The 11,198-nt window shown below is 41.8% G+C and overlaps 1 protein-coding gene across 5 annotated transcripts in view; it reads left to right on the top strand.

Moving 5' to 3' along the window:
• The window catches only part of LOC115620956, a 28,353-nt gene extending 19,190 nt beyond the window's left edge, over positions 1 to 9,163 (top strand). The window contains exons 1-7 of one of the 5 annotated variants that reach the window (XM_030514475.1): positions 38 to 953; positions 2,676 to 3,541; positions 3,671 to 4,214; positions 4,274 to 4,445; positions 4,909 to 7,383; positions 7,544 to 7,861; positions 7,924 to 9,163. In XM_030514475.1, coding sequence (XP_030370335.1) covers positions 359 to 953; positions 2,676 to 3,541; positions 3,671 to 4,214; positions 4,274 to 4,445; positions 4,909 to 7,383; positions 7,544 to 7,861; positions 7,924 to 7,945 — 4,992 coding nt within the window. In that variant the 5' untranslated portion in view covers positions 38 to 358 and the 3' untranslated portion in view covers positions 7,946 to 9,163. Of the gene's footprint in view, positions 1 to 36; positions 954 to 2,675; positions 4,215 to 4,273; positions 4,446 to 4,908; positions 7,384 to 7,543; positions 7,862 to 7,923 lie in introns of those variants that run through there. The other 4 variants (XM_030514472.1, XM_030514474.1, XM_030514473.1 and 1 more) reach the window with 4 other exon arrangements.
• Positions 9,164 to 11,198: the final 2,035 nt, after the last annotated feature.

Genomic DNA, 11,198 nt, shown 5'->3' on the forward strand with positions numbered 1-11,198 from the left:
AAAGAACGTACTTATAAATAGCAGAGAGAACACAAAGAGACCAAGAATGAAATTAAAAATGTACTGAAGTGAATATAAACAATAACAATAGAAATGTGTAACTTATCACAACAATAATAATGCCTCACCCTTAGCAAAAGGGCCAGGAACCAAAAATAATACAATAAGACAGAACCTTGACAATAAGTGAGTCATATCGCGCAGGGAATTAAATTTGTCAAAAACAAAAAAAAAAACACACACAATTTCTTGCTCGGCACTGCGTTGGTCGAAAGAAAAAGAAGGAACTATAAATAAAGCAAGAGCAACAGCATCGGGCCAAGTTGTTGCTGCAAAATACAGAGTGGAACTCAACTAAATGTTGTTGATTCTACTGGCCATACTCATGAGATACGTAGACATTTCCAAAGTGCAACAGAGTCAGCGCTGCGCCACGTGTGGCAGCGTTGGTGCTGATTGCGGGTGCGAGGACTGCAATGACGCAAACGGCAATGCTCCCTGCTGGCGACATGTGGCAGCCACAAGCAATTCCAGCAGCACCAGCAGCGGCTGCGACAGCAATTCATCATCAAAAGAAAATTATTATTTGCCACAACAACAACAACAGCAACAGCAGCAACAACAAAGGGCCGTGCTTCCTGGTGGCAAGTGTGAGCAGCTCGAGCAACTGCGCTACTACCAGCGAATGCAGCAACAGCAGTTAAAACTCTTGCAGCAACAGTTGCTGCAAAGACGCTTCTTGCAGCAGCAGTTGCTGCAACAGGGCGTGTCGCTGCCCCCGAAACAAAATCGGACAAGACCTACAGCGTCCACAGCGTCGATGACCTGCAACCAACAGTACCTGTTGCAGCAACGCCAGCAAAACTCTCCACATGCTGCCCAATTTAATTATGACAATAACAAAAATATTGACAACTATCAACACCATAATAATGCAGGTGACTATGGTAAAGGTACGATATCATCTTTGCATACATCCAATACATAGCTTAAATATAACAGGAGGGAACACATAAATATATACTACAAGTATATACCATATGCGTCTATATATAGTTGAAGTTTTTTTATGACCTGTTTTTTCCATCCACTCCATAGCTTAACTTATGCTGCATATACACATGCATACATATGTATATATTTATATGCATGCTTATGTGTATATACAAGTAGAAGGGAAGAAGAAGCGTACTAGACTGCCCATTAAAACGGAACCAATTTAGAAATATGAAAGAACCTAATGTTTACGATTGATTTACTTGTGCTTTCTACAGAAATATGACATGAAGGGGGGAATACGTTCTCTTTGTCTCTTATTTATTTATAAGCTGAGCACAGGCATTCGTTTGATTTTATACACGTGTCGTCACTTCAATGCAGTAAATAATCAAAAGAAGCTGCACTTGCTGGCAGATGTGCTTGGAAAACGATATTATGATATTTTTCGATCGAAAAAGCCTAAACTATCTCCTAGTTAGAATATAGTTATTGTTGTTTTCGGAAAACTTGCCTTCACACAGCTAGTATGTCTAGATCGACTCGTCTCCATATAATAGCGTCTGAAATGCTTCCTTTCGCCTTCTTTTAACTAATTGACATATTATTATTAGTATTATTATTTTTACCTCTGAGCATGCGATGTCAGCCTGTTTATTGCCTTCCTTCCTTGCTGTTCTTATTGTTCATAGACCGAAATGTTGATGAAAATATTCGTCTATTGATTTTTTGAATGAGCTAAAAAGCGTGGTGCATGCCTCTTCCGAGGCCAGACCATGGCATGGGTGTTAGGTCGTAAAATGTCCCTCACATGCTATACGTACTACATATATGAATGCATAAAAATACCATTTAAACTTTGGGACTGCAGATACATTAAATCGGCCGTTTCACACTATTTGTTAGTTGTGTCGTGGCATCATAAAAACTAATTGAATCATTATTTTATTCATGGGCCGCGTCGTGTTTATGTCTCTGAACTGATTCTGTGGGCATGGGGTGTTACCTTGGGACATTTATTGTCTAGAGCGCACGGAATCCAATTGTTTTATAAGTTGTAAAATGCCAGTCTCTTACCGAGGCTTATTATTGTCGATTGGCATTAAGTAAATTAGTCTTGAATGAGTGGATTTGAGAGCCAAATAAAGCGATCAAATTTGAATTGCAAATGAATAGCTTATCTATTCATTGATTATTGCGAGGAGTTTCTTAAGGCGAAAATAATTCAATTTCGGAATTAATTTAATTTCTTGAGATATAGCGCAGCCTATTTCTAGAGCTTATCTGTTGGGTTTCTAACTTACAGATACTCGTATTATCTACACAAAGAAAATACCACCTGTGTCTTATCTATTAGCCATAAAAGGATCGCATCTCGTTTCTAGTGTTTATCTGTTGGGTTTTCTACTTACAGCTACCCGTATGTTGTCTTAACTATTACCCATAAAGGGATTACTTCTTGTTATTGTTATCTTTTATTCGCCAATGATTGCATGCTGGTTTTAGCAGCCAGTTACTTTTAAATGGAGTTTTCAGATATCTGTATTGGTTTGATTGTCAACTAGATGTGGATTAAGTAGACCTTTGTTTAAACATTTTGTAAGGATTATAGCCTGCACATTAAATATGCTTTTGTTTATACAATTATTGATATGCTTTGTATTTGTTTGCACTTTCAGGACTTCACTTTCGACGTGGCATGACTGAGCTCTCAACGAACAACGATGACAACATTAACATCAACAGTCACAACATCAAATCGCATTTAATATCGCAACCTTTACAAAGCTCGCCCGTACATCAACCATATGCAAAAGCTCATCCCACCTCACTCTATCAGTACAATCACTTCTATTACCAGCAACCCCAGAAACAACCGCCTGCTTTCAACGCAAACTCAACCACCAGCAGCAACAACGGGAATAAGAACGCCAACAACACGACTGCTCACATAGCTCTGACAACTGAATCATCCGCATCCGCATCTGCATCCGCATCTGCATCCTCATCACCCTACAGGAATCCATTGAACAGTCCCAGCAATTCGCCCTTCATCACGGCGACCGCAACGACCGGAAAGAGGTTTCAGCAACTGCTGAACGATCGACTGCAGTGCCAGCAGCAGCAGTTACAGCTGCTAGCCGAAGGCTGTGATCTTAGCGCTGCAGATGAACTAAGCGATGAGAGTCTTAAGCAGAATGTGGCGATTGTGTTGAGCAACTTGGATCGCTACAATAACGCACTCCGCAGCGTTATACTCAACGAACAGATCATTAGCGGTAGTAATAGTCTCTTGCTCTGTGACGAAAGCTTACCTTACGACTTTTACAACGTTCTTGAAGACGTGGAGAAGCAGCACGGGGGCTTTGTCAACAGCAATAGCAGCAATAACAACAACAACAACAACAACAACTTTTTGCTCAATTATCGACCGACCATGGCAGCGACGAATGTGGCGGCAGCTGCCACGCCCGAATCAGACTATAACAGTAACGCGACCACGCCGGGTGCGCGCAACAATGAAATGCTGCCCCCGCAGCATGGGGTAGGTGCAATGTTTTGTGTTGGTGATGGTGTTGGGCATCTTAATGGGACTAATAGTATTGGTGGGAATAATGTTAATTGCTCCCTGGCGTCCTCGCACGACTTTACTCATGACAATTCCGATTATCAGTGGTTCCTGGACTATGGATATCGAGATGGCTGTAGCGGCATGCAACGCAGCGTCCTAAGCTCGCTCTCCTCATCGTATAATGCGATGGGCGATCTTATCTATTACGAGGACCTTGCTAAGAACTTGGACGCCAATTTAGCCGAAGTGGACATGGAAAGCTTTCGGGCAGAAGATATACATTCGCTATTGTCGCAGTTGCCCGCCTACTGCAAAAGCCTGGGTGGCACCAACAGCCGACTGCAGCAATCCTTGTTGCTGCAACAACAGCTGCAGCACAGCAACATGTTGCCAAATTTGCTGCAGACAGCTCACAATATGTCGGAGACCTCAACGACATCGACCAATGAACTGATTGACAACTCATTTTGCAAATCGGAGCTCCTCTTCTCCCCAGTCAAAGAGTCAAACATATCTGTATCTGACTCATTGGATATGGATGCGTATCCCGACGATGGCGATATCATACTCACATGCAAAGCCAATAAGGACAACTATACAATTGCATTTGAAGGCAGTGTACTTTACTCGGACGAGAGTTTTTACGGTAAGTTGGTGAATATCATGCTCCTGTGGGCCGTTCATTAACTGGAAATGCTTTTGCAGCGGAACCCAGTGAAACTGCTATCCGGAACAAACAGAACTGTATTAACTTGCACAACAATCTGGAGGATATTGTGAAGCGTAACAAAGCGTTGGAGGCATCAATGTCACGTTCGGCCCAAACCTTTCAGCCACTGTGCCTGTATTCGCACAAGGCTGAGCCGCAATTGCAAAGGTAAGTGAGAAACGACCGCATATCCAATAAGTCTAGGTATATGGTGAGAAAGCTAGCTTAAGCACTGTTAGTGTTTATCCTACGGATGTGGGTGTTGTTGTCAGCCAGTCCGTACCTGCGCTTTACTCTTCATGCATGGGGGTCATTTCAATTGACTTTAATTTAGTTTCATTTACATATGTGTCGCACATACTTAGTATATACGGCTAGCATTATGTATGTGCAGTTGCCCTGTTAGCTGTGGGTTTTACTTGCAGATATGTAGGCATGTTTTTAATCCTAAGGTCACTCAATCAGGGACTTTCAGGGCATAAATAGAAAAACCCAAACCGATAGCAAAATGTCCAGACATTTACATAAACGGGGGCAGGTACTCAAATAATTATACATCCATACACAGCTCTACCTAGTAGTCGATAGCAATTTATAATTTTTAACGGTCGATGTGTCTGCGCTTGCTAAGACGCTCGGTATGTTCTGTTCGGACTACTTGTAGATATCCCTCGGGTAACAATAACACCGGCACTGAGACCATCACCATCACACGCCATTTGCCGCAGTGCAGTGTGCGGAAAAGCAGCAGTCTTCCCAATCTGCATGAGTCCCGAGATGCGTTAAACAGCAGCCTGCAACAGGAGTCATCGGCACAGCAGCATCAACAGCAGCTAAACGTCTCGCAGGCTATAAGTACGTCAACAATGGAGTCCTGCACGACACGCAATCTTCTGCCCATGTGCCAAATGCCCATATCGATTAGTGTGTCAGTAAGTGAGCGACTACAACAACATCAGGCAGTGGAGGGGCAGCAACAGCAGGTGACCCCTACAAATCAGTATCGCCACAAACATCGCTGTAGCTGCACTTCATCTACGGCCAACGACAGTCAAAATTTCTGCTCCGCGGCCCACGCGCAGAAGCACGCACACATCTCCGGGTCCGCCTCGTCGGGCAGCTCCAATCCACCAGCCTTTAATCTAGTCAAGCTCTTCATTAAACAAAAAAGCAATAATTGCGCCGCTGAGGAGGCGCAGACAAGCACACATACCTGCATGGACGTCTCGTCCGGTTGCTGGCCATCAAGCGATGCTGCTGGCTCCAGCTCGAGCTCTTCACTTGAACAACGGCTGCGCAAGAAAAGCATGAACGACTCAGGAAAGGGTTCAGCCGTAAGTCGACATGAGGACGAGCAGGATCAGTGTCAGCAATGCAATGTGATGCTGCCCTCTACGCCCAAACGGCTGCAACGCACTCGCGAGGCACTCTTTTATGATGACGGTGCCAGCTCGAGTTCAGCTGGTTCCATGACCGCAACTAACTCACCGGCACACCGGCGCCGTAACACTCCGCTGCATAATCCACAGTTGTATCAAATAGCCGCCAATACACAGACCCAGACCAGCCAACAATTATCGGAGGCGAGTAACTCGTCTGAGCAGCTTACGCTCCTCTCCGTCGCTGGTAAGCGGCACAAGGACAATGGCCGTCCTCTGTCTAATGCGTGCAGCTCGGAGATGATTACGCGCTCCATGCAGACATCGTGTGGCTCGCTAAGCACGACACGCAGCAGCCTAAGCGACCGTTTTCGTTGCGTGCCACCCTCGTTTTTGGCCAAACTAAATAATCTGGGAGAGGAGCGTCAGGCCCCCATATATGTTATCTATCCGAACTATGCGCTGCCCGACTTGGGCTTCGTTAAGACGAATGTCTCTAGTACAGAGGTAATTTTCTCACCGTTCAACTATAAAATGACCATGGACGGTGCCACTGTGACCTCGACAGCATCCTTGAAAAAGCGCCAAAGCCTGAGTGCCGACGAGGATGAATTATTTAAAACGCTCGACTACAATCACATTGCCGATTGGCAGTCGCTGGCTATTCTACTTCCTAGTAAATACCGTCGACGCTTGAAAATCATTCCCGAGGTTCAACAAATGGTAAGTCAATTGGAGGTGGAGCTCTCGCAGCGACCACTGTTCTGTATGTCGCCGCCGATTCGTCGCAATCGGCCCAATATTTGCGACTGTGCTAAGTACATGCAACAGATGCAAATGGAGGAAGAGACAAGTTCTGGGTCCAGTCAACAGCCCAGTTCGGGCTATCGCGGCTCCTCTACGCTGCTCACCGATTCAGAGCTAGATCCGCTTTATATATACCAGTATGAGCAACAGCGCATGGATTCGGGTGCGGAAGCACGCCAAACACCACCGCAGCCAATGCCACGAAGCATTCTGCGCAAAACGCCATCAACACAGCCGCGATCCAAACGCAATTCAATGATCGAGGCGCAGCAGACACAAAAACTGGCCAAATTAGAGAAAAGACGCAGTCTACAGGAGCCACCGTACAACTTTACGCTCGCCTCCACGGACGAACTGGCCGAGGTGTTTGAAGAGGAGGACGCGGCGCCACAGCCCGTCACAAATCTACGCCTGTCGCGTAGGGATCTCGATGCGCGTGCGCGTGCCGAGAATTTCCTGGCATCGCTGCCACGCTCAGAGCTAAAGTATTATGCAGAAATTGCAGCTATCTTGGAGTCTTCTGGCGAGCTGGTGCAGTATGATGCAGCGGCGCTCAAGAAGGAGGTGAGTCGCGTGCTCAGCCAGCAGAAGAAGGTGTCCTTTAACGATGATGCATCAGTGGCGCTCCCGCTGCAGGCTAAACGGTTCACCACTCCACCAAATTCGCCGAACATTTCCATTGCGGCATTGCAACGACGGGAGACGCTCGATGCAAAGGAGCAACGCAAGATCGAGAGCAATCGCTTCAAGAGATTGCAAATCCAATGGGAACTGATGAGCAAAGACTCGAGCATGCTGAAGGAGCTGGTTAGCGAGCAGGCGACCAAGAGCGGCGGCTCCACGCCAACCTCGACAGCGACGGGTGCGAACTCGGCACATAAGTCTCGCATACCGCGACCAGTAAGCTATCCCGCTGGCAGGTGTGTATCCAATTATTATCTCCATCTATTTTTCTCTATTCTATTTATGGGTTTCGATCTACTTTTTCCCCTTTTATTTTTCGTTTTGCATGTCAACTGATTTGATTTCAATTCACCCCACCACCTCCACCCGTTTCGGTTTGTATTTTGATCATCAAAGAACTACCCCCACAAAACCCGCCAGTACACCCACCAAGATGGCAGCACACGCTTCTCCACAGTCTGTTACTAAAACCCGCAATACACACGCTATTGTCTCCTCTCCCCAAACGAACAGGGTCAGCACCCAGGATGCAGGTAGCTCCAAGTGTAACACTCGCTCGCCGAGTCGCATAGTGCCGCCAAAACGTTACAGTATAGCCACAACGCCTACACCCACAACCCCCACAGGACCTGCACGTGCACGCACGCCCAATGGCAGGATGGCTGTGACAGCGCCCAACACTCCAAAGCGTCAAAGTGTCGCCCAATCGCCCAGGTGAGTTTTTCTTTTTGCGTTGCCCAACACCAGCAATTATCATCTGTCTTCCTGCATTGCAGGCCCATCTCGCGTGTCCGTTGAGTCTGGAGAGGAGGACGAACCCAGCCCAATGGAATCGACCAGTGGATCGTGCATTACATCAAGTTAAACACAAATAAAATAAAGAGCAATGCAATTGTAAAATTATAGGCTAAGGCTATGATGGCCTTGTGCGGTTTTTCTGCTTAGCTGCTGGCCCGGAAAGTGATATTAAGCGAAAGGATTAGAGGATTGTACGGTTCCGCCTGAGGCCACACACTAGTGTTGGCGTTTTTTATTTATTTTTAAGTTGCGCATAAGTATTTACATTTCTTTTAATATCTGCCAACTACCGATACATTGCAAAATCAATGCCTACATCATGTATATACATATATAGAGAGCTATATAGAGCAAGTCGTTAAAATTCAAAAACGCGCCGGCTTTTTTTTTTTTAATTTGTGCAAGCAATGCACTCGAAAATCATTTCCGATGCGTTTTTAATTAAGAAACATTTATAAATTGTATAAAATATTTTCTATAAACCATATCGATATGAATTATTGAAAGGCATATAATTATAGGGCATATAGTGAATACTCCAGATCAGGTTAATTAACAATATATACATATATATACATACATGTATGCATACATACCTAACTATATAATTATCTATACTGACAAAACAAAAAAACAAAATGAAAAAAAAAAATAGCAGAAATACAAGCCTATATAGTATAGCTTCATGGCTCAAGAGCGGCGTTTACTGATATATGTGTTATACCTGTTGATGGCAGCGGTGCGTAGAAATAATTATTTCTGCTATTCATTTATGATTTGCAAAAAGCCTAAGGATATCTATCCCGAATTGCCTTTAATACTGAAGCGAAAAATAGAACGGTGCCGCTTCTGTTGCTTCCAATTTGCGATTTTTTGTTGCGACTTCTCTTTGCTATTTATTTCATTTTTCGAGAAATTCTCAATTTCTTTAAAACCACGTCGATTCTTAATATTCAGAATCAGAAAACATTCAATATTTCAATCGGATATATATCGATGCAAGACTTGCGTATGCTTACTACTTTGTCTAGACATAAGATAAGTCTGCATACTAAATTGTGTTTAAGGGTAACGCCAGGTTGAAAGAATTAATCACAAAGTGGAATAAGCGGAAGATATATACTAATTATGTAATTACCCGACAAAGCAAGAAACAATGTGTAAAAATAAATTCATAAAAATAAACAAGTAAAAAGTATTATCAAAACATAAACAAAATCCAGATACTTATTATTTAACAAAAACAAAATAAGATAAGTGATGTGGAAAAATGCCCTAAATAGGAAAATATACAGAAACACAATTTACTAAAAAGATGATGATAATACAGCTATAGATGTAGAATTTCAACTGTATGTTGGTGAAAATGTGGAACGACGAGCAGGCTAGGAATAAAAAAGATGAATTTTAAAAGTATTTAGAATGCCTATTTTAATCAACTAAATGTGGTTCCATAAAAAGTTAATGTAGTGTAGAATGTTAGAGTGTACTAAGAAAACTTGGGAGACGAAGCAATATGAGCCCGCAGCTGGCGTTTAGAGAGCGCAATTGATTCGCATGCCTTAGTATTAACCGATATGGATTAAATATGAAACAGAGAATTTAATATGCAGATGACTTGTCATCGGCTTTGCAATCAAGCGCCATTCCTAACATAATTTCGGAACCTGTCTATACAAAGAGAACAATTGGAGCTTGTCGGCAAAACGATAATTAAATTTGTCAGATACACCACAAATACATAACAAGAAAGATATGCTGGAGTTGGCACACGAGGACTAAGCAGATAAAATTTCCCAATTTTATTTAAGAACCCACGAATTACGGGAGCTATGGAAAATCACTATTAGCGGGGAAGTGAAGGATGGAGTAATATTTTAAAATACACGTATACTGCGTAAAACTTAAAGGCATCTGTGTGCAACATTTTTTGTCTCCAGCCCATATAGTCTCTGAGATCTAGATGTTCATACAGACGGACGTACAATCAAAGAGACATGGTTAAATCGATTCGGTTGCTAATACTGATCAAGAATATACTTTCTTGGGTATACTTGAAGTTTGCTACTGTCTGTTACATTTTCGCTTTTTACAAACCGTATATACCCTTTGCACCTTTTATAATGGTATAATGGTAAATATAGTGTGAAACTAAATGCATTTGCCTTATCGTGCCATTAATACGTGTTTGAATGCTACATTTTTAAATTGAACTTTTTAAAACATGAGACGAATGTAGTTATAAAGGAACATGAAGAGCTATTATCGTTTTGTAATTCACTTCAGCAATATATGGTAGAAGGAGTGGCTGGGTCCCTTAAATAATGTTTGGTAAGTCTGTTACTATATCTTATACATACTATATTTATTAACAACTGCAACTACTTGTACTTTCCCGAACCTAAGAGAACCTATGTACATACCATTGCTGGCTCTAGCTATTATACTTTTAGGGATCCTTGTGTTCACACAGACAGACATAAAACAGACGGACAGAATTTGTGGGAATTTTAGTTGTATATATTATTTTATATTGAAATGAAAGGAATACTATATTAATACAAATTTCAAAACATACAAAAATACATTTCATGTTTGAAATAAGTTTCTAGTAGTGTAGTTTTATTTTAGATCTTGCAGCGATCTTTACAAACAATTGCAATTAAATCGCTTAATGAAATATTTCTGTACAATCCGATTGTTCTGATCAATTTGTAAGTATTTAGATATTAATATATATATATTATTGAGTTTAGAATTTATTGTATTAATATTTATTTTTTTTATTATTTGTATACTTAAGTTTATTGGGGTTTTAAAATTATATTAGAATAATATTTTTTAAATTTTAGAGTATGTGAGTGGCTTTGGGTTTATCGATTTTAGTTTCTATAATTCGTACTCATGGAAATGATTATTTTCAATCTTTTAGTATTATATAAAAATCTTTGTCTAACAACTAATTCACAATTATGATTTCCCTGTAAAGGACAACATTAATATTCTTATCTTTGAGTTTGAAAGTGCGTTTAATTCATGTCGTAGTAGCATTTCGTTGGTTCTAACATTATTATACTTGAACATAAAATTTTAGCGCTCTATGCTGGAGATCGGTCTTATATTTGTGCTAAATTATTTATTTATTCTATAAAACATCGTATAGCCAAGGATTTAGAAAATTTGTTTTTTGCTATTTGGCCTTTGTGGAACAGAGTTGGATTTTATATAGTTTTTCTGTTGATCATATATGTAC

The sequence above is a fragment of the Scaptodrosophila lebanonensis genome, unplaced genomic scaffold (genome assembly GCF_003285725.1).
Source record: "Scaptodrosophila lebanonensis strain 11010-0011.00,11010-0021.00 unplaced genomic scaffold, SlebRS2 tig00000024-arrow-pilon, whole genome shotgun sequence".
NCBI lineage: Eukaryota > Metazoa > Arthropoda > Insecta > Diptera > Drosophilidae > Scaptodrosophila > Scaptodrosophila lebanonensis.